Genomic DNA, 22,500 nt, shown 5'->3' with positions numbered 1-22,500 from the left:
CAGAAAACTCTGCCCGTACCCCTGTCCGAACTCATCCGCCCTAAGAATGAGCACATGCTTAATGACCTTAATTTCATGATAACATTAGTGGAACACAAACAGGGTATTGAAATAGTCATGAGGGACAACGGCGCACCATTGCACCACTGTTCAACTGGACTGGAGACAGTGAATGCAGCCCAGTGTCTCAAACAAATCACACTTGAGGATTTGCATGTGAAAACCATTAAACTTACTTTCCCCTAAACCACTGAAGTGCTGTATTCAGAAACAGCTTTAAAATTCTGATTAAGACAATCTATATTCTTTGTACTGTATCTACAGGTCTTATCCTCCTGAATTCAACACATTTCTCCTGCAGGTTTATAGGCATGCATACACACACGTGTACACACACACACACACACACACACACACACACACACACACACACACACACACACATTTGTCTGCTTGCCCACATGCACATTCACACTGGAAAGACATCATCTAACTAATTCCAATGCATCTAAGCTGTTTTGCAATTATCTTTTCTGAAACAATTTAGCACATTAGCACATTTCACCAAATTTTTATTATGCAAAGCAATTAACAGCCATCATAACACGATGTATGTATAATCCTTTCAACACTGACAATGAAATAAAGCCTCCATCATTACAATTCTGAAAATACCTCTGTGAAAAATCTGTATTGGAGATATGAAACATGTCACCTATAAGATCATGTGTCTACTGATGTTGTCAGACCACTCAGGAAACAGACAGCATCCAAGCCACAAAGTGCTCCACTTTCACACAGGAGACCATTTTGGTCACAATTTCTGGGAAAAATGATTGGATGGTTGGTGATTGGTTGATGGATGATGTGGTCATCACTACTTTTAACCCGTGGCCATGGTGACCCATTTCAGATGAAGGACACCAGTCCTTCAACACACCTGTGCTGCTCAGGAACTGCTCAGGTGTTCACTACACCGCTTCGCCGTGTCGAACCTCAGCCGAGCGTACAGCGCTAACATACGCTAATGACAAAACAGCTTCTCCTTTTAATGTTTGTGAAAAGCTGCAGCTTGAATAACAAAGCATTCTCGTTTTACCAAGCCACTAGAAAGCGCTGCCACTTAAATATCGCACTGAAGTGCAAAAAACGCTCTACGTCCGCTAAACTAAAGCCAGTGGCCTAAACCGTTCAGGATGTTAAAGAAGCAAAAGCTTTTGCCCATTTTGTCTTTTCTGTCTGTGAGTCACACGGTTACAAAAGGCTGGAAGAGGCCGTTTATAAGACCCGTCTGCTGAATCATGGGATATTGATAATGCATAAAGAGAGACACTGGCCCTGTGATTAACGCTCTGACCCCATCCTTTATTCAAAGCTCATCACCCATTGGGTTCAGACCTGATTTACTGCTCTGGGGGCGGAACAGCCTTTAATGTGCTTTTAAAACAGATTCCTACAGATGATAAAAGCTTTTAATGAGTCGTGTCTGTCCCTCCGGACAGCCCCCCCCCCAGGGATGCTCTCACACTGCTGCGTTTCGTGGGTGGGGGTGAGCGCTGGTGGCGGTGTGTGTTACGTCACCCAGCACTGCCATGGGGCTCACCTCCGTCACAGCCAAGATGGCCACCCAGTGGATGAACTAGCCTCCAAGTCAACAATATTTGTACGTTTTTGTATGCTGCAAAAGCTGCCATTTCCAACCTCTCTATCGGTTTGAATGAAACAGGATGTTTCTGTTGCTGTGTCTTTAAGACACATATAAGAAAAATGTTTAGATTCCACACAAGGACTTCGTGGACTGGCAGAATGAATATCATTTACATTTTTACACACACACACATATTTATACAACCTACCATCACATTAGCTCATGTGTAACCCTGTCCCCAACATGTAGATGTAGTAAAAAGCTCTTCCACGGGTCCATTTTGCTGGTGCTGGTAGGGTCTCCTCCAGTTTTATTTTTTTCCACACAGAGGTAGGACAGTTTTGTCTTCAAAAAGTACAAACACACACAATCCCAGGAAGGGCTGCAGTCATTTTTCAGAGTGATAAGAAGGACGACTTGGTGCAGTGAGAGCTGAAGGCTCACATCCAGCACCTGAACACTCGCTCTCATCCTCCCTGACAGAAGAACACACGCCAACACACACACCAACACACGCCAACACACACACACGCCAACACACACACCAACACACACACACACCAACACACACACACACCAACACACACGCCAACACACACGCCAACACACACACACACACATGCCAACACACACCAACACACACACACACACCAACACACACGCCAACACACACGCCAACACACACGCCAACACACACACCAACACACACACCAACACACACACCAACACACACACCAACACACACGCCAACACACACGCCAACACACACACCAACACACACACCAACACACACACCAACACACACGCCAACACACACACCAACACACACACCAACACACACACACACCAACACACACACACACCAACACACACGCCAACACACACGCCAACACACACACACACACATGCCAACACACACCAACACACACACACACACCAACACACACGCCAACACACACGCCAACACACACACCAACACACACACCAACACACACACCAACACACACCAACACACACACCAACACACACACCAACACACGCCAACACACACACCAACACACACGCCAACACACACACCAACACACACGCCAACACACACACACACACACACACCAACACACACACACACACACACCAACACACACACACACACACACCAACACACACCAACACACACGCCAACACACACCGCTATCCTCCCACCATCCCCACAGTCCTGCCCTGCCTTACCTGTGTGTGTCGGTTTGAACGCCAGATTTGCATGAAGGAGGAGAAGAAAAGAAGGGATGAGGGGGAGAGAAAGAGACGAATAGAGAGAGGGAGGTAGGTGTGTGTGGCTTGTAGTGTTTAGCACTTCTAAGTGAATGAGACAGTACTGGAATGCCAGCTATGACCTGTGGCAACACGGCAGACGAGACGCACCTCAGACCACCCAAACACGCACCGTCTCACAACAGCTCCCGTCATGAAAGAAGCCGTCAAAAGAGCAGTATGACCACGGGCCAGACCCGCGGGTCTCGAGCGGTCAACAGCACAGCGAGGCCATGCTGGAATTCACAGCTAAGGTACGCTCTCTAATATGCTGGGTGTGTTCAGGAATGCGAACCATGATGGTAAGCACAGCACTGCGGACGAGCCGTGCTCGGCCGACCGACTCCGCCTGCGTCCACCTGCAGACCTTCGACTGTCCTGGAACCGTCCGTGGTGGCTGTTGTTGTAGTCGTTTCCCCTAGCTACAACAAGACAACCCGTCAGCGTGTTAACGAAGGGCTGGGTCAGGTCTGGACGCTCCAATCACACTCCAGGCTCCGCCCGTTCAAACAGGGTGACCAATAGAATAGGTCTTATTGGCAAACGGGAGCTGAGAGGTAAGAGGAAGAGGAAGAGGAAGGTGAGGGGTGGTTGTGGGAGGCAGTTCCACGTGTGTTCAGAGGAACACTCACCAGACCTTCTGTGTAACACATGCTGGCAGTGTGCTTAACACTGGCAGCCTGGAACCTGTAGCTAAAGACTGCTTTTATCCAAAACGATTTACATGTGTTTGACTACACACACACACACACACACACACACACACACACGAAACTCCTGTGACACGCCTGTGATTGGTCACATGGCTCACAACACAGAAGACAAAACAAAAAAAAGCCTGGAAATTGTTAAATGTTTGAGCAGGGCAGCTTTTTGCGATGTCTGTGTTGTAACGGCGTTCACGACGCGTAGTGAAATACCACGCAGCCCTAACAGAACTCGCACAGTGGTTAGAAGGGTCCCATACGGCACTAACTGAGAATACGTCCCGGCTCCGAGACCCGGAGGTGTGAGGACGGGGAGGCAGAACCCCGACATGATTTATGCTGCATCTGAATCACACAGTAACTTCCATCTAGGGTTCGAGTAAGTAAGCAGAGATAAATGAAGACCTATGAGAATAATGAGAGAGCACGAAAGAGAGAGAGAGAGAGGGATGAGCAAGGTGGAGAGGGTGTGTGTGTGTGTGTGTGTGTGTGCGCATCATGTCACTATTGAATAATGCTGCAGGAGAACTGGGAGGGTTCTTAAACATACTGGTCTTTTTTCTTCATCCCACTCACCCCCTGTGTTTGTTATATTTCTATATACATAGCCTGATTATTTGCACAGAAAAGCCTGGCCATTCTTCTAACCTATCAGTATTGTAATGGCCAGACTTTACACCCCCCCCCCCCCCCCCCCCCACACACACACACACACGCACACACACACCAGTAAAAGGCTGTCCAGTGTGTGCCAGGCATGAAGAGGAGATGTTCAGGGGGAAGATCAGACGTAGAGGGGGAGAGAGCTGGACATGGAGATGGCGGGTCTTCTGGATGAAGGTCTACATGAAGAAGAAGTGACTGTGAACGAGGCGGGTGGAGGACGGATGGAGCTCTCCCTCTCTCTCTCTCCATCTCTCCCTCTCCATCTCTCTCGGTGGGCTACAGCAGAGTCTTGGAGTTCCTCCTCCCAGACTCAGCACACTCCGAGTGGTGGGCACACTCCGAGTGGTGGGCACGCTCAGATGGGCAGACAGCTCCTCTCTGGCAGGACCTGCCGAACGCTCAGGCACCAAACAGATTTAGGTATGGCGTCAGCGCTGTTCATTCTCTCAGTCTCTTTGTAGTGTTGTGAGCGGCTGACTGTGTTAGGGCCATGACGGAGCCAGACTAGAGGAGGTGGGGGTGGGGAAGGGCGGGGTGAGAGGCCAGACCCATGACAGCTCTGCTCGCCAGAAGACAAACCATAGGAGAAGGTTTTAGAGCCTAGACAAGCTTTATAGGACTTCGTGATCTCTTGCAAGGCATCATTAAATGTAAGGAAGGCCCTGAGGGTTGACTTACACACACACACACACACGAAATGTCATTGCTCATGTTGGAGAAAACACACAGGTTTATTGTGTGAGTCATTCAGTGTTTACTGTTCTAGTCAGGACTCTGAGAACTTCCACAGTGAGAGTCTCACAGTTTGCCAAGACAGCATGCTGCCATGTTTAGGTTCACTCAGGCAAAACATTCTGCTGGGAAAAAAAAGACACACCCACCTCCAATTTGACTGATATTTTCAAATCAAATCAAATTTTAATTATATAGCGCTTTTTACAACAGCTGTCACAAAGCAGCTTTACAAGTGTCCAAGTCCTAGCCCCCAGTGAGCAAGCCAAGGGCGACAGTTGCAAGGAAAAACTCCCTAAGGGCATGAGGAAGAAACCTTGAGGAACCAAGACTTTTTTATTCGATTTAAATATTCACATTTAATATTTTAAATATTCAGTAGCATTTAAAAGCATACACAGTTCTGTTAAAGTGGATATGACCAGGAGTACCAGGCAGGTGAGCGCAGGATACGTGAGAAGGCTGTGGATGGGTAGAGGAACCCCTCTGAGCAGATCCTACACACCACCACCACCACCAAGCCAGACTCCAGGTACAGACCCGCCGTGGGCCCATATGGGCCGCTCATATAGACCCCGCCCCACGCCCCGCCCCCCCACAGGCATGAGCACGCAGGACAGCTGGGAGCTCAGCAGGAGTCCAGGCTGGGGACACGTCCAGATCCTGGAGTCCACGGAGGACCCAGCTGCCCCTCTGACTGCAGTGACCGAGATCTTGAGGACCTGAACAAGGATCTATGCAGCTACAGCACCCACACCACCCACACCACCCACACCACAGCAGGCCTTTCACACGAGAGGTGAACGATGGGTCTCGTCTGGTCAGGACGCGACTAACGACACGACTCCTCTAACCTGCCGTCATAGTTTTTATATTTATAATTTTTAACTATGAGTGTTGTGGAGGACTTGCACATTCTCTACAGAATAACTGTACATTGCCATGAATGAATCAGAGGGATGTTTGGATGCCACTGCTTTCACATTTATGACAACAAGCAGTACTCAGAAGTGGAACAATTCAAGAGCCAAAACCAGCACTGACAGCAATACAACCAAAACAGGGATCAGTCACGGAAAATGCATAAACAAGAAACGCAATTAGGAACTCAAGGTTTTAACTCAAGGTATGAACACAAGTCAATCACCCATGTGTGTGAGGATTAGAGTACCTGGTCTATTGTGTTCCCTGCACCCTGCATTAACACGCAGCCCTGGGGAGCGGCTGTTGTGACAGGGGCGTGGGAGAGATGTCCCAGTGCTGGAGCGACCAGTCGTATAACCACACGCCGATCACCTCTGCTGTGATAGGAGAAGTGGAATGGGAAGAGAAAGAGCAAAAGGGAAGTTGGATCTCATACCTTCTGTTCGGGGAAAGAAGATCCACCTTTTTGAGAGAGGACTGTGCTGTTTAAACTGAGATCTGAATCGGCGATCTGGAGCGGTTCTGAAGAGTTCGTGGTTTCACAGCTCTACAGATGTAGAGTGGAACTTCACTCTACTCACAGATTCGCAGCAGCGGAGCTCGAGGTGGGCAGACCGCAGGATGAAATGCTCGTCATTCTCGCACACTCGAGACATCTTCTGTCATCCTCCAAGACGAGCCATGGCCCACGCGCACGGTGGTGAGAGGGCCAGAGAACGTCCTCAACACACACCCCAGTGTCACAAGCGCTCCTGCACATGTGCATTAAAATGCCGCTGCAAACATGAGAACTGCCACACAGGGAGGCACTGACGCTGGGAGATATCTAGAACCAGCCGTCTGTGTGCTGGGAGATATCTAGAACCAGCCGTCTGTGTGCTGGGAGATATCTAAAACCAGCCGTCTGTGTGCTGGTAGATATCTAGAACCAGCCGTCTGTGTGCTGGGAGATATCTGGAACCAGCGGTTCTGTGTGATGGGAGATATCTAGAACCAGCGGTTCTGTGTGCTGGGAGATATCTAGAACCAGCGGTTCTGTGTGCTGGGACATATATCCTTCCTGGATGGGCCCCGTCCCAGACGAGCCCTCTCCCGGATAGGCGTAGTGTCAGCTTCTGCCCTCCTGATCCGAGGCCCGGTGATGTTCAGGCAGTGGACTGAGGCAGGAGGTTGGAGTACTGCTAGGCTCACAGGAGCGTAAGACCAAGGACCAGTGCTCTGCTAACAGCTCTCTCTGGGCTGCACATGGAGACGCCCACCGCTCACAGCACATATTCACTGATTATTAGCCCACACTGTGACTGGAGAACACGCCAGGCATCTGGTATGTTACACAATATGAGCCAGTATGAAATCTGATGGTGGCATATGTGCAAAGGGAGGTGCAGAGAACATACAGCAGCACTACAGACAACCAGATGATGAGAACGTTCCTACGAGAGGGCAGAGGACGGTGTTTCCTGATGAAGCGCACTACGTTCCCGCACTTCTGTCAACTCGGCCTGATGAATTGACCACGAAGGGCCCAGGCTATCGACTCTGGGCCTCGTTTCCCCCTCTTGGGCTTATTCGAAACATTAGAAGAAAAAAAGAAGTAAACAGAAACTGGTTTTGTCACTGCACAGAAAGCAGAGGCATCAAATACGAGGGTGTATGGGGGGCCGTGATCCCGGCACCTGTGATCGGATGAGAAGATGAGCCGATGTGGAGGAAGGCGGGTGGAGCTCAACCCCCTAAACCTGGCGGAGGGGGAATGGGGTGAACCTCCACACATCACACGGAGAAGATCGAAGAACAGCAGAGGGGTGGCCGTTCAGAGGAAGCCGTGGCTGTTTTGTTCGCTGGGTTTACATGGTGGGTTCACTTCTCTTCGTTTAGGGCCCTCCTGCTTGTTGGATGCCTGAAGACCTGAACTCGGCGGGACCCTGTAGAGCCTTGGTCAAGCACCACCATAAACATGCCAACCATTGGAAAGCACTCCAGAAGAGGCCCAACAACACAACCGAGGGGAAAAGCTTACTATGGAGGTGAATGTTCAAACTGGCAGAGTCTTCGTAGGCGGGCAGGTATGCGGTGGGCCCACCGGTGCGTGTGGGAACCCGCCTCTCCATCTGCAGTTCTGAGGCCCCCTTAGGGGGGGTTACGGGCAGACCCAGGGCTCCTAGCCCCAACCACACAGACAGCGGCACTGCCGTAGAGAGGGTGCTTATTAGCGCTAATGAATCATTTAGACCATCTGCTAATGAAGACTTACCGAGACAACAGGGAATACTGAAAGGTGTAGGGGAAACTGAAGGAAAGGGGTGATGAAGGTTAAATGTTTCAGTCGTGAGCTGCAGTGAAATGCGCGTGTGTATGGATATGTATGAAGTCTGTGAGCACGTGGGGGGAATGCGTTTGCCAACGCACCATCACACAGGGCTCAGCGGTCACTACCCAGTGGTAAGGTCACTACCCAGTGATCGGAGACACTGGGAATAAACGCTTAACTGGGAAATGGCAACCCCAAAACAACAACAACAAAAATGTATTTCTTCTTGGCTTGTGCACTGATGTCCTGCTGGCACTCACCAGGTGGTATAAGGTTCTAACACCACCCAAATCATGGGTTCATAACCCTGGGAGCACGAGCACAGGCGCACACACACACACGGTCATCACAGTCATGTTTCAAAGATTCTGCCCAATGCTGTATGTGGAAACACACCCAGTTATGCCGTTTCATCTGCTCTAAGAGAACAAACATGGACAAGAGAAAGTTTACCCTGTTCATAATAACAGACTGACCTCTTCCTCTGGAAGGATTCCTCTGTGCAAAGATCTTGAAGAGAACTTGAAGAGAGAAATCACACATTAGAGGGAAAGAAACAAAAAAGATCCCACCCTGAATCTGAAGGGGGCAGCACTCTTTAAGGACACACCTCCAGTGAGGATCTTGGCACTTGGCCAAGTAATTTAATGGGTGGCTACTCTGCTGAGCAGGGGTAGAGGTTCAGGAAGTCCATACAGAGTCTGTGTGTGTCTCCCTGGGCCTGGGTGGTCAGCAGGAAACCGGCCAGGTCAACGAGGGTGCGTGGGACTTGATTACTGCTCTGGGCCTCGCCCCACACGGCCACATGCAGCACAGAGGGCCGCGCGCTGAACGCCGGCGGTCAGGATACGGTCAGGCCGCAGCAAGAAAGAGAGCCTCTGTTCGCCCGGCGCTGTGCGTCCGGCGAGGGCGTCGGAACATTCCAGACCGTTTCCCAGCGCTTCATTCTGCCTCAGAGAACATCCGGAGTCCTCGGTCACGGAGAGCGAGGATGACCACGCCCAGCTCGCCACGCCCAGCTCGCCACGCCCAGCTCCAGACTCTGTCCCACTTCACCGCAGGAGTTGGGGCTGGCCTGAAGTGCTGAGTGATCCTCCACTCACTCAGAAAAAACCATCTGTGCGACTGTACGGGGGGGTCGATGGATTCTTATGAACTACACCAAGTCTGTTTCAGACAGACACTGGCATGACTGGGCGTTATTACACAACCCAGCCACCAGCAGCCTGTAAGGGGAAGAACGATCCCAACGCAAAAGATAAATCAAGCGCATTACACAAAAACACAGCCTGTAAGGACCGTAAACATGATGAAGCCAAGGGCCGTGTTCAGGCGTACCATTCAGCTTACACAGCATCATGGGATACGTGACAGGTGCTTTAGACATTTAACACGTTACTACTACAGCTAGCAATACTACTACTATGATGATAGTTATTATAGTGATGGTTATTATCATCATCATGGTATCTGCTAGTGTGATAGATGTCCAAGGTCACAATATACAGTAGTGGAATTAACACAGAGGCCCAGCAGGTCAGACACACACACACGCAAACACGCACACGCACACGCACACGCACACACACACACACACACACACACACACACACACACACACACACACACACTTCCCCTCTTACACACAGGGTCTGATCAAGATCATATAGCTATAATAATTACAAGCACTACGACTACTATATGGCTAGTCATGTGGCCTGAAATGTTTAGACCAAAGTATTGGCTTGTGATCATGTGCTTCTGTTTAATATGCACAGTGCACCAAACACTCTGGATATCTCCCATTGGTCGGCACATTCAAAGAAGACAATAAACTGTGATTTACTGGCGAACTCATTTACTGCAAGCGTCTGATATCAACACAACAGAGGCCAATATTGCAATATGGACGAACAAAAGCTCGAGCAGCTCTGATACACAGAACCTCGTTTCTTCCAGTGTGCGTGTTTTGTGTGGTGCCTCTTTCACACACACAGTTACACACACACAGACGCACACACACACACACACACCTCCATCACTCTTGGATGTCATTACATCCAGCCTGCTGCCACACATGCAGCGTACTCCATAGCTGGGTATAGGACTCACCCCTGTAGGTCTCTCTCTCTCTCTCTCTCTCTCTCTCTCTCTCTCTCTCTCTCTCTCTCTCTCTCTCTCTCTCTCTCTCTCTCTCTCTCTCTCTCTCTCTCTCTCTCTCTCTCTCTCTCTCTCTCTCTCTCTCTCTCTCTCTCTCTCTCTCTCTCTCTCTCTCTCTCTCTGCTCTCACCCCTGTAGGTCTCTCTCTCTCTCTCTCTCTCTCTCTCTCTCTCTGCTCTCCAGGTCTCACCCCTGGAGGTCTCTCTCTCTCTCTCTCTCTCTCTCTCTCTCTCTCTCTCTCTCTCTCTCTCTCTCTCTCTCTCTCTCTCTCTCTCTGCTCTGGAGGTCTCCCCCCCTGGAGGTCTCTCTCTCTGATCTTGTGTTGATCAGCAGGTCAGTTAACTTCCCTCACAGCCTCTCTGAAGAGCTCAGCTCAATCCCAATGCTACACCACCTGCAGCTGAAGAACATCACAGAGCTCTGAGCCCCCACATCTATAACACAACAGGGTGCTAAATCAGCCCACATGCACACACGCCACTGTGATGTGAAGTATGCTGTGTGTTATTCTTGGTCTAAACATAAAACTTTGCCTTCATAAAATATATCAGTGACAGACCAGTGGCAGTCCGATCAAAACACAAAGAGTGTGTGTCTCACCCTCTTCTGTAAAGAATAAGAGTGTGTATGTCTCACCCTCTTCTGTAAAGAATAAGAGTGTGTATGTCTCACCCTCTTCTGTAAAGAATAAGAGTGTGTATGTCTCACCCTCTTCTGTAAAGCATGAGTGTGTATGTCTCACCCTCTTCTGTAAAGCATAAGAGTGTGTATGTCTCACCCTCTTCTGTAAAGAATAAGAGAGTGCATGTCTCACCCTCTTCTGTAAAGAATAAGAGTGTGTTTGTCTCACCCTCTTCTGTAAAGAATAAGAGTGTGCATGTCTCCCCCTCTTCTGTAAAGAATAAGAGTGTGCATGTCTCACCCTCTTCTGTAAAGAATAAGAGTGTGCATGTCTCACCCTCTTCTGTAAAGAATAAGAGTGTGCATGTCTCACCCTCTTCTGTAAAGAATAAGAGTGTGTATGTCTCATCCTCTTCTGTAAAGAATAAGAGTGTGCATGTCTCACCCTCTTCTGTAAAGAATAAGAGTGTGCATGTCTCACCCTCTTCTGTAAAGAATAAGAGTGTGCATGTCTCACCCTCTTCTGTAAAGAATAAGAGTGTGTATGTCTCCCCCTCTTCTGTAAAGAATAAGAGTGTGCATGTCTCACCCTCTTCTGTAAAGAATAAGAGTGTGCATGTCTCACCCTCTTCTGTAAAGAATAAGAGTGTGTATGTCTCCCCCTCTTCTGTAAAGAATAAGAGTGTGCATGTCTCACCCTCTTCTGTAAAGAATAAGAGTGTGTATGTCTCCCCCTCTTCTGTAAAGAATAAGAGTGTGCATGTCTCACCCTCTTCTGTAAAGAATAAGAGTGTGTATGTCTCACCCTCTTCTGTAAAGAATAAGAGTGTGTATGTCTCACCCTCTTCTGTAAAGAATAAGAGTGTGCATGTCTCACCCTCTTCTGTAAAGAATAAGAGTGTGTATGTCTCCCCCTCTTCTGTAAAGAATAAGAGTGTGCATGTCTCACCCTCTTCTGTAAAGAATAAGAGTGTGTATGTCTCACCCTCTTCTGTAAAGAATAAGAGTGTGTATGTCTCATCCTCTTCTGTAAAGCATAAAAGTGTGTTTGTCTCACCCTCTTCTGTAAAGAATAAGAGTGTGTTTGTCTCACCCTCTGTGCTGAGACCTGGACTGGAAGTGAACTTGGCCACGTCCACGATCTTCACCGCAAACTGCTGGCCGTTCTCTCTGTTGATGCATCTTCTCACCACGCTGAATGGCCCCCTGAAGGAGAAACACACACACACACACACACACACACATGGTTAGGATCTGCCAGCTCTTGACTTTCCATATGCTGTTCCAGCTCAGCCCCTGCGGGGCCTCAGGGGGCGTCGGGCAGGAGCCGCACCGTGATCCGAATCCGGGAAACGACCCCATAGAGGATCTTAAGTGGGGAGTCCAAACAAACGCTGCGTTTATGTGGAGCTGGCGCCCCCACCATCATTCTGTGAAGTGATCAACAGGTGCTAGAGCCTTGGGATGAGGGCCCACAACCACACACACACACACACACACACACACACACACACACACACACACACACACACACACACACACACACACACACACACACACATTTCCTCAGCACGAGGGCATGTTGATGAACATATAAAAGGTCACGAGGAGCAACTAAACAATACAAGTAAAAATGTGACCAGAAATTGCAGTAAACACCTGTAATAACATTTTTATTATTTATGTATTTCATAAACACACTCTTGCTTGCTGGATTTCTGCATATCTCTCTCTCTCTCCCTCTCTCCTCTCCTCTCTCTCTCCTCTCCTCTCTCTCTCCTCTCCTCCTTTCAACATGTAGCCAGCAGGGACCAGACATGCAGATGTGAGTAACCAACATGTCTGAATCAGCCATGAATAAGAGAGCCATCACTCCAACCGCTGCTGGATGAGTGGAGGGGTGGAGGGGTGGATGAGGTGGGGATGGCGGTGCAGCAGGGTGGAGAGGCGGGTGGAGCGGGGCCTGGGTGGAGCACTGTGTGCTGGAAGGGGCTATTTTTAGCACACGAGGAAGCAGGTGGCGATGTGACACGAGACTCGACAACACACGGTTCTCCAGAGACACAGAACAAACCTGAACACTGGAGAGGAGGGAGGTGACCTCCTTCTGAATGGAGGGATAGATACAGCGACAGGGCAGAGAGGGAGGGAGGGAGGGAGGGAGGTGGAGAGAGAAAAGAAGGGCGGGAGGGAAAGAGGGAGGAAGGAGGGGAGAGAGAAGAAGGGTGGGAGGGAGAGAGAGAGATGGAGAGAGGGAGGGATTAGTGTACCTCTCCGGTTCCAGTAGAGTCAGGAGTCTGAAGGCTGAAAGGTGGTCTGAGCGCACTGGCCTCCACCTCTACTGGCTTAGAGAAAAGATGCTAGTGGCTACAGGCTATGGGATACGTTCAGGTTACATGGCTGTGCATGCACGTGTGTGTGTGTGTGTGTGTGTGTGTGTGTGTGTGTGTGTGTGTGTGTGTGTGTGTGTGTGTGTGTGTGTGTGTGTGTGTGTGAATGAGGGAGAGAGAGAGAGAGAGAGAAATGGGATTTCTATTTGTTTAGTTTTGATGAATGGCTGCCCTCATATTAAATGTTTTGGGTGTTGATGGGCACGTTCTCTCACTACAGTCATCTCCATCAGCGCCTCAGACACGGGTCAACAAGTCACCACAAACAACCCCAAACAACCACTCAGATGGAGTCCCCCACACCACCAGCCCCCAGCTCTGCTCCTGGGTCTGTTCTCAAATTCGTTTGTGTGTGTGTGTGTGTGTGTGTGTGTGTGTGTGTGTGTGTGTGTGTGTGTGTGTGTGTGTGTGTGTGTGTGTGTGTGTGTGTTCACGTATGTGTGTGCAGACCAAGGCTTCCATTTCAATTGTATATGCACAATAAACATCAGTAGTGGGGATGGGTGTGTGTGCTGCCACCTACATACAGTGTGTGAGTGTGTGAAACACTGAGCCTGCCGAACTGTACATGTTTGTGTGAAAATAAATATAATGGAAAGAGTTTGAATAGAAGTACGAGGTCGTAGAAATACAAAAGGTCACCGAGCAGAAAGGCCTTCAAACGAAAACACTCAACTTATGGTGTTACAGAAAAGTTTAATGGAAGTCAAGTGACTCATGGTCTCTGGGAGAAGTTAATGTTCTGAGAAAAGACACAAGGAAAAGGAGAGCAAAAGAAGAGGGAATGTGAGTTCACACACACACACACACACACACACACACACACACCTGGAAGACAATCAAGGGACAGGCAAAATTGATCAACTCTTCATGGACCATTTTCTATCAGTTGTGCTGTTTGGTTCAGTTATGTCAGTCATACACACAGCTGAGTGCTGGTACAACAGAAACGCCCCAGAGAGGCGGAGTCAAGCGTGGGGCGACAGCGTGTGCAGACCGGAGCTCGGATGGCGTTCGGCCAACCGCAGAGAGCAGAGTGCCTGTCCCAGGCCGGCTGGCTGCACGGCACACCGAGCCCCTCGATGGAGTGTCCCGACACCAGAAGGAACGGCTGTGGAGACTCTGGTGGAACATCTCAGGAGCAGGCGGGGGAGGGGATGAAGCCCCGAGTCCTCACCGCCTTAAAGAAGACGTTTGTCCTCCATAAAAAGGAGGCGAGACAGAAGGAGCCGGGCAGCGAGCCTACAGCCCACAGCTGGTGTGCGGATACAGGAGCAGAGAGGAGCGGCGCTCTGGAGCACCAGGCAGGAAGCACTGGAGGAGAGCAGCTGCACGCAGGCCGAGAGCTCGGCAGTGTGTGTGTGTGTGTGTGTGTGTGTGTGTGTGTGTGTGTGAGAGAGTGAGTCAGAATAGCTAGTGTGCAGGGCGTGGAGGACCAGGTGCACCCGGACTCTCACGCCTGTCCCGTGTGATCAACGGAACGGTGGCGGAAGGATAATGTCCCATTGGAGACGTCAGGGAGGCTGGAGTTTGGCATCCAGGGGCGTGTGCCCCCGCACCGGACACACACACACACACACACACACACACACACACACACACACACACACACACACACACACACACACACACACAGCCTAAGCAGGTGAGATATGTAATCCTGCCTGTTAAAGGAAGTACAAGCCCTAATAAAGCCCCCCCCCCAGCGTGGCCACACCAGCAAGTCTTTGATTTACGGCACGCAGCTCTGCACCGGACAACAGACGTTCATCACGGCCGGTTGCCTATACCGTAAATGTCACGCGCTTTACTGCGGACGCGTCGGGGCCTCGGCCGCAACTGTCGTAACGAGACATAAAGGCCTTTCTCAGCGAGACAGGAACGAGACGGAGAGAGAGAGAGAAACCAAAGAGAGGAGACTGGGAGGAGTGACATTGCTGTATTTCTGATAGCGCTGATCCTGCAGCCGATATACGGCTGCAACACCACAAACCGCAAACACTCCGTAAAGCTCAGGAGTTTCACACAAGTGCACACACACAGTTTCACTAATTTAATTCTTCACTAATTTCCTTTGGATTCCACAAAACCCTGTGCGGCTACTGACAGGTATGAAGATGTGAGCTTCTCTCATGTCTCTTAGTACAACTGTGCCAATCGATCGTGCTCTTCAAGCGTGACAGCCGCCGGTCTCCAAGTAAAACATACAGCTCTGCAGAGTTTAACTCCACTGCGGGGGCGGGGTTTGAGCTCCAGCCGTACAACGCACTGCAGGTGGAGGGCGGAGCCTGCACCGAGTGGGGAGGAAGCGTGCGGTTGGGGGGCGGAGCCGGGCAGCGGGAAGCCCCGGTCTGATGACGCTACTCGCCTTCTCACGCACCAACACAGAGCAGGCCTTCACCAGACGCTGAGCTTTACAGGGTCAATTCAATGGAGACCTGACGTGAGCCCATAAAGCACACGACTCCACAATGTAATATATGTGTACACACCAAAATAAACACACCAGCCCAAACACCCCTGTACGCACATGGCTGCGTATGTACACACACACACACACAAACATGCACCTTCAAAACATGAGATCAACAGCACTAATAAACCATCTCCACACACAGCTGCAGATTTCCCTCAGGACTCATTCAATTGTCACGTCTCAGCTCCTCGACCGCCCGCCTGACACACACACGCCGCCCGCCTGACACACACACGCCGCCCGCCTGACACACACCACACCACCCGCCTGACACACACCACACCGCCCGCCTGACACACACAACGCCGCCCGCCTGACACACAACGCCGCCCGCCTGACACACAACGCCGCCCGCCTGACACACAACGCCGCCCGCCTGACACACAACACCACCAGCCTGACACACAACACCACCAGCCTGACACACAACACCACCAGCCTGACACACCACCAGCCTGACACACCACACCACCAGCCTGACACACCACACCACCAGCCTGACACACCACACCGCCCGCCTGACACACACCACACCACCCGCCTGACACACACCACACCACCCGCCTGACACACAACGCCGCCCGCCTGACACACAACACCACCAGCCTGACACACAACACCACCAGCCTGACACACAACACCACCAGCCTGACACACAACACCACCAGCCTGACACACAACACCACCAGCCTGACACACCACACCACCAGCCTGACACACCACACCACCAGCCTGACACACCACACCACCAGCCTGACACACCACACCACCCGCCTGACACACCACACCACCCGCCTGACACACCACACCACCCGCCTGACACACCACACCACCCGCCTGACACACCACACCACCCGCCTGACACACCACACCACCCGCCTGACACACAACACCACCCGCCTGACACACAACACCACCCGCCTGACACACAACACCACCCGCCTGACACACACACCACCCGCCTGACACACACAACAACACACTCCCGTATAGGGGTGCACGATATGGACTAGAATTACGATGTGCGATAACATTGTTGAATATCCCGATATCGATGTGAACCACGATAAATTAAGATTAAAATACAGAGATGTAGTGTCTCTCTGAACAGCAGCACGTTAATTCGTTTTTTTTTTACTGTGTAATGAATCCAGGATAATTCCAAATATTTTGCAGGTTTATTCAACAATAGATTCAATCTAGGTTTATACTTTCACGAGTGACTGTAGCGCGACTCCGCACACCTCGCGTAAACCTCCGCGAACGACGGAAGCGTTTAATCTTGCCGTGTCACATTCTTTGCAGTGTTGTCCGAAACGATATGTAGGCCTAGTAGTATAGAAAAAACACCCCTCAAATACAGGGGAATGAACATTTACCTGACCAATTTTAATGTTGCTTTGTGTATCAGGTTTGAAAAGTGCTGGAATTTAGGCTAAAGTACTTGAAATTGTAACTACTTCGTTTCACAACAAATATCTGTCTGACTGAACAATTCTCTTGTAATTACATTAACAAATACGAGCCTCTTGTAATTCCAGGACGAAACATGAGAGAACGTGAAGACGTTAAGATTGGGCGTTTTGAAAATAAACAACCATTAAATAATGTGATAAAAAAAGCGAATTATTTCGAATCATTTAGAGTATATGTATAAATATTTATCTCAATTAAGTTTAACGAGCTGGGAATTATTGAAATGGACCTTGAAAGTGACGTACAAGTGCTTTAATTCCACCTTGTATAGGTGTATGAACCCGGCAAATATGACTGTTCTCATTGCGCTGAGACGCGGCGCGCGCGAACTTACAAAATTCGAGAGGTGCACGACCTCGTGAATCGACAGCGCGCGAGACCATCGCGCACGGGCGAAGCCACCGTGATTACGTTATTTTCGCCTTGCGGACCCTCGCGCTGCATCAAGTGTAAACCAGGCTTAAACCAAATTGCGTGTCTGATGAGCGTGTTCACCTCACTCTGCCTCTTGCCTACTTACGTCACGTGATCATAGTCTGCAGCGCGAATAGCTCCCTCTATTGCTGGACGAGGATAATGCAATTTGAGTTTGCTGTTATTCAAGGAGTTATCGTGGCTCTTTCGATGTGTTTATCGTGAAACTTCACATCGCGATAACGATAAAAATACGATTCATCGTGCAGCCCTACTCCTGTACCATCACCAGTGCAATATCTCTCCCTCTCTCTCTCATCTCTCTCTCTCTCTCTCTCTCTCTCTCTCCTCTCTCTCTCTCTTCTCTCTCTCTCTCATCCTCTCTCTCTCTCTCTCTCTCTTCTCTCTTCAGCATGTTATCTACATCACCAGAAGGGTTGCCTCTGACCTTCTTTGGAAGCGTACAACATTCTCCTCCATCATAGCAGACAGGACCAGTACCTCTACACCAAAATGGGGTGGGGCCAGGGTCGACCTCCACCTCAGAGGGGTGTGGCACCATAGAGGGGTGTAGCCAGGGGTCCAGCTCAGCTGAACATCCAATCACAGCAGGTTAAACACGCCCATTGATTAAGCAACTGTCCTGTGTTTAGGGCGACCATACTCAGCTACTGGTGTACTACAATGTAAGGTCACATTTGAAAAGTGTATGAGGTCATAAACAGTGGTACCGCCCACTAAGCCAATGGCAGTGCTGCATTTAGCCTAACTGACTAAACCTGTACTGAGTATGGGACTAGGTCCAAGCCCCATTCTGGGCATCATCCCAGCACGGGCCATCAGCAGCTCATTAACCCACACTAAGCCCAGAATGGCAGAGATTTGTAAACGTATTTGTAGACCGACAGATTTGTAGACGTCGGCTGGCTACAGTCATGCTGACCCCGAGTGGACCGGGCGTCTAGACGCGTCTGGTGCGTGACCGCTGGCCCAGGACACGTCCACGCCACTCAAGGACACGTCCACGCCACTCAAGGACGTTTTAGCAGCAGGAGTAGCAGTGTCTCCCACGCAGTTTACCTCCCGTTCTCACTCCCAGGAACTTTCATTTAAACCAAAATGACAGAGACAAAACCTGCCTGTGCTGTCTAAAGGGAAATAAGTCCCAGCGCACACACAAAAAAGAATGAAAATCCATAGCCCACACACCCACACAGTTGTTGAAGGGACAGGAGTGTTAAGGCTGTGATCAGGTCCACAGGAGCCAAGGTGTCTCCGCGGTGGGACAGAGCTGCAGGACAGAGCTGCAGGGCAGAGCTGCAGGACAGAGCTGCAGGACAGAGCTGCAGGACAGAGCTGGGCTGCTCCTGCTCTGAGCTACAGCAGCAGATACAAGATACAAGACCCACTCAGCAGAGACACAGCCAGACAACACTGTCTGCAGACGTGGATGGAGCATTCCTCTGTGCAAGGAAGGCCAGCAACTGGCATGAACCTGCAACACCGTCACCATCATCATCATCATCATCATCATCTTCCTGGTTTCGATCCGTTTCCCTTTGACCGAACCCTACAGGTGTTTCCAACCAGCATCAAAGGCAGCTAATTAGTTCCTGCCTCATCCCAATTCATCCCCCCCCCCCCCCCCCCCCCCCCCCACCCCCCCCCCCCCAGCGTGCCCGGTTCTGTGGCCAGCTCCACTCCACAGCCTGCTGATGCCCGTGGAGGGCAGCTGGTGGTGGCAGGTCTTTATTGGAAGCAGCTGCCACATCTCGTAGCTGTGCCAGCCGTCCGCCACTACCTCTGGGGTGGGCGGTGTTGGGGTGGGTGGTGGTGGTGGTGGTGGTGGGGGGTGCGGTTGGGGCACAGGCGGTGCGGGGGGTAAAGCTGCAGCAGCGAGGGGGGGGGGGGGGGGGTGTTGGGAGGATGGAAGAGCCACACAGTGTAATTTCTCACTTTGGAGCAGGAAGGGGACAAGGAGAGGCAGACAGGAAAGACAGACAGGCAGACAGACAGGCAGACAGACAGACAGATAAGGAGGAAGAGGAAGATGAACAACGGCAAGGTCCCCAGTACCATTCCCAGTGCCATCCCCAGTGCCATTCCCAGTGCCATCCCCAGTACCATCCCCAGTGCCATCCCCAGTACCGAGCTGCGCTGCAGTAAGGACTGATGCTCAACGCTTTGAGAACATTCTAGAAGAGAACGACGGAAACCAGCAGCAGGTCTCCACGGTGATGTGAGGCCATGGGTCTGGCTCCGCCCCCTTCTCCACACACCTCCAGAGGAGAGCAGTACAATGCAGACTGTGCCTGCTCCTGCCACACTGGACCAGAACCGCCAGCGTCCACGGACCACGCAGGCGGCTGGTTCGGGCACCGTGGGGGAGTAAAGGTTCTGATTAGCAATAAGGTCCAGGACACCCAGGGAGGAGGGGTACTGTGGAAAGACTTCGTATCAAACACTGTTCTGCAGTTTGGTTAGGACGCTTTTAAAACACGCCACTGACCAGACATCACACCCTGCCATGAGCTACAGTAGAAACCCTTATCGCCACATATAGGAGTATATCACGATATTTAAAGAAAGATTCTTGAAGACTTTTATATCCGTCCTCCACAGTTCAACCCGTTCATGATCCTTTTCAGGAAATTTGCGCCTCTTAAGAACTTTTGTTACGGATTTGACGGCTTAACTCCTCCAGTAAGACGTCCCCACTAGAAGACGCCCACCCCCGTAGAGTGTCTGCTTGGTAGCGAGCGTCTCCTGCAGCACCAGTGGGAGGAACAAGTGCTGAACTCTGAGAGCCCCCAAGAGAATGTGGAAGTACCTACTTTAACTGGAGCTGAGAAGATCTCAGCTTTAGGAACTCTGCCCTGCTCACCGACACTGGCTACCCAAAAGCATTAGCATGATGTCAGGCGCGCTAACACATTAAACTAGCAGAGCGTGGGCTAATGAAGAGGGCTCCACGCAGCCATCTGCTGTGGACCACCACCCCCCCCCCCCCCCCCCCACCTGCACGGCCCCGCCCCCCCCACCTGCACGGGCACCACCCGCCGAGCGATCTGCCCACGCACTGCTAACTGCTCTCCGGATCCTCCAGGTGTGTTCCGCTCTGACCCGACGACCCGCCTCTGTGAGCAGGAGCTAAGGGCACACCTGCTGATGGGATTACACTGTTGAGTGTCAAAGCAAGCGGAAGTGGTGTGTGTGTGTGTGTGTGTGTGTGTGTGTGTGTGTGTGTGTGTGTGTGAGAAACATTGAGTGATTGGTTGTATGAGACGGAAGGTCGTATCAGGGGTTAACTCTGTCAGCCTGCTGTACATACTCAAGCTTTAGAAAATCAATAATGCAATAAGGGATCCCCGGTGATAAATGATGAATAGCAATGGGTGTGTGAGTAAATGAGTGTGTGAATGTGTGTGTGTGTGTGTCTGCAGTATAGCTGAAATTAGCACCACGCGAAGCATGTCCTTCATGAATATTCATTAGGCATCGTAAAGACTTCTGTCGGTTGGTTGCTCAATTGACACTCTAATGTCACCGCCTTTCCTCTCCTTCTCCTTCCAGACATTAATGGCAGCACACCAAAACACGAGGCCCTCGCCTGCACCGCGGCCTGTGAAGACCTTTCTCCCCCAGCCGAACAGGAGCGAGTGATCTCAGCCTGTAGGTTATCCGAGAGCAGCTCTGAACTTTCGACAGGACGGACGCGATGTCTTCAGCGACCCCCCCGGGTCCAGTGCAGTGGCCAGGTGGTTGGAGGAGGTCTGGCCAGGCGTGGTTGGCAGAGGTCGAGGAGACGAGATCTTACAGGGCAGAAGACCTAAAGGACGGCCTGTCTGACACTGGCACCCCTAAGGTGCCGCTCACAGAGGTCGAGGGTCGGGTAGGTGGGCCTTACTACCTGATGGATGCCACCGATGCCCTGATGCGTGACTGAAACCCAGCGGCACCTGGGATTAGCTTTCCACGCAGTTCCCAAAGAGGAAACAGTACTAATATACCTCCAGCTTACAGAAACATAATGCGAACTGGCATGAATCAAGTATAATAATAATGCTGACCTTATGGCAGAGTGTGTTCCGTGCGTGCTCCGTGCGTGTGTGTGCCGTGCGTGCGTGTGCCGTGCGTGCGTGCGCCGTGCGTGCGTGCGCCGTGGGTGTGCGTGTGCCGGTGCGCGTTCTGTGCGCGCATGAGAAGTGCCGTGGGTTGCAGTGTGTCTCCTCCCACACAGCGGTGCTGGGACAGGTGACGGCGTCCCAGCGACCCGCTCTGCAAAATGTCACTTTCATGTGCGTCACACGTCACGCTCACGATTATCAGCCAAATTGGATCCTGCGGTTATCTACAAATTCAATTAAACGCCTGACATTTTCCCCAGCAGCCCCGTGGCAGACGCTCTGAAGGCGGCGTGGGGCGTAGGGGCGGGTGGAGACACACAAGCATCACACAGACAGATCCGGCATGACGGAGTGTGTGAGGGAGGAGCAGACCTCACACACACTCTACCCAGTCTGCTGAGCTGTTGACGGATCCGGCTTTAAACGCACAGGCCCACTGGTGCTGTCAAAATGTTTTTTTTTAATACATATCAATTCTGAAAGTTTGACACCAAACCAACCTTCCTTTCCACAGTGAAGTCATTCATCTAGGTCTGA

The 22,500-nt window shown here is 50.9% G+C and overlaps 1 protein-coding gene across 9 annotated transcripts in view; it reads right to left on the bottom strand.

Moving 5' to 3' along the window:
• Window positions 1-22,500, bottom strand: part of caska (calcium/calmodulin-dependent serine protein kinase a) — a 152,907-nt gene that overhangs the window by 92,387 nt on the left and 38,020 nt on the right. For all 9 annotated transcript variants that reach the window (XM_077001368.1, XM_077001370.1, XM_077001367.1 and 6 more), the window contains exon 2: window positions 12,174-12,286. In XM_077001368.1, the coding sequence (XP_076857483.1) occupies window positions 12,174-12,286 (113 nt within the window). The remainder of the gene's footprint in view (window positions 1-12,173; window positions 12,287-22,500) is intronic.

The sequence above is a fragment of the Brachyhypopomus gauderio genome, chromosome 4 (genome assembly GCF_052324685.1).
Source record: "Brachyhypopomus gauderio isolate BG-103 chromosome 4, BGAUD_0.2, whole genome shotgun sequence".
Classification (NCBI taxonomy): Eukaryota; Metazoa; Chordata; class Actinopteri; order Gymnotiformes; family Hypopomidae; genus Brachyhypopomus; species Brachyhypopomus gauderio.
The sequence above is the reverse complement of the archived record's forward strand: the minus strand, read 5'-3'. Positions and strand labels throughout refer to the sequence as shown.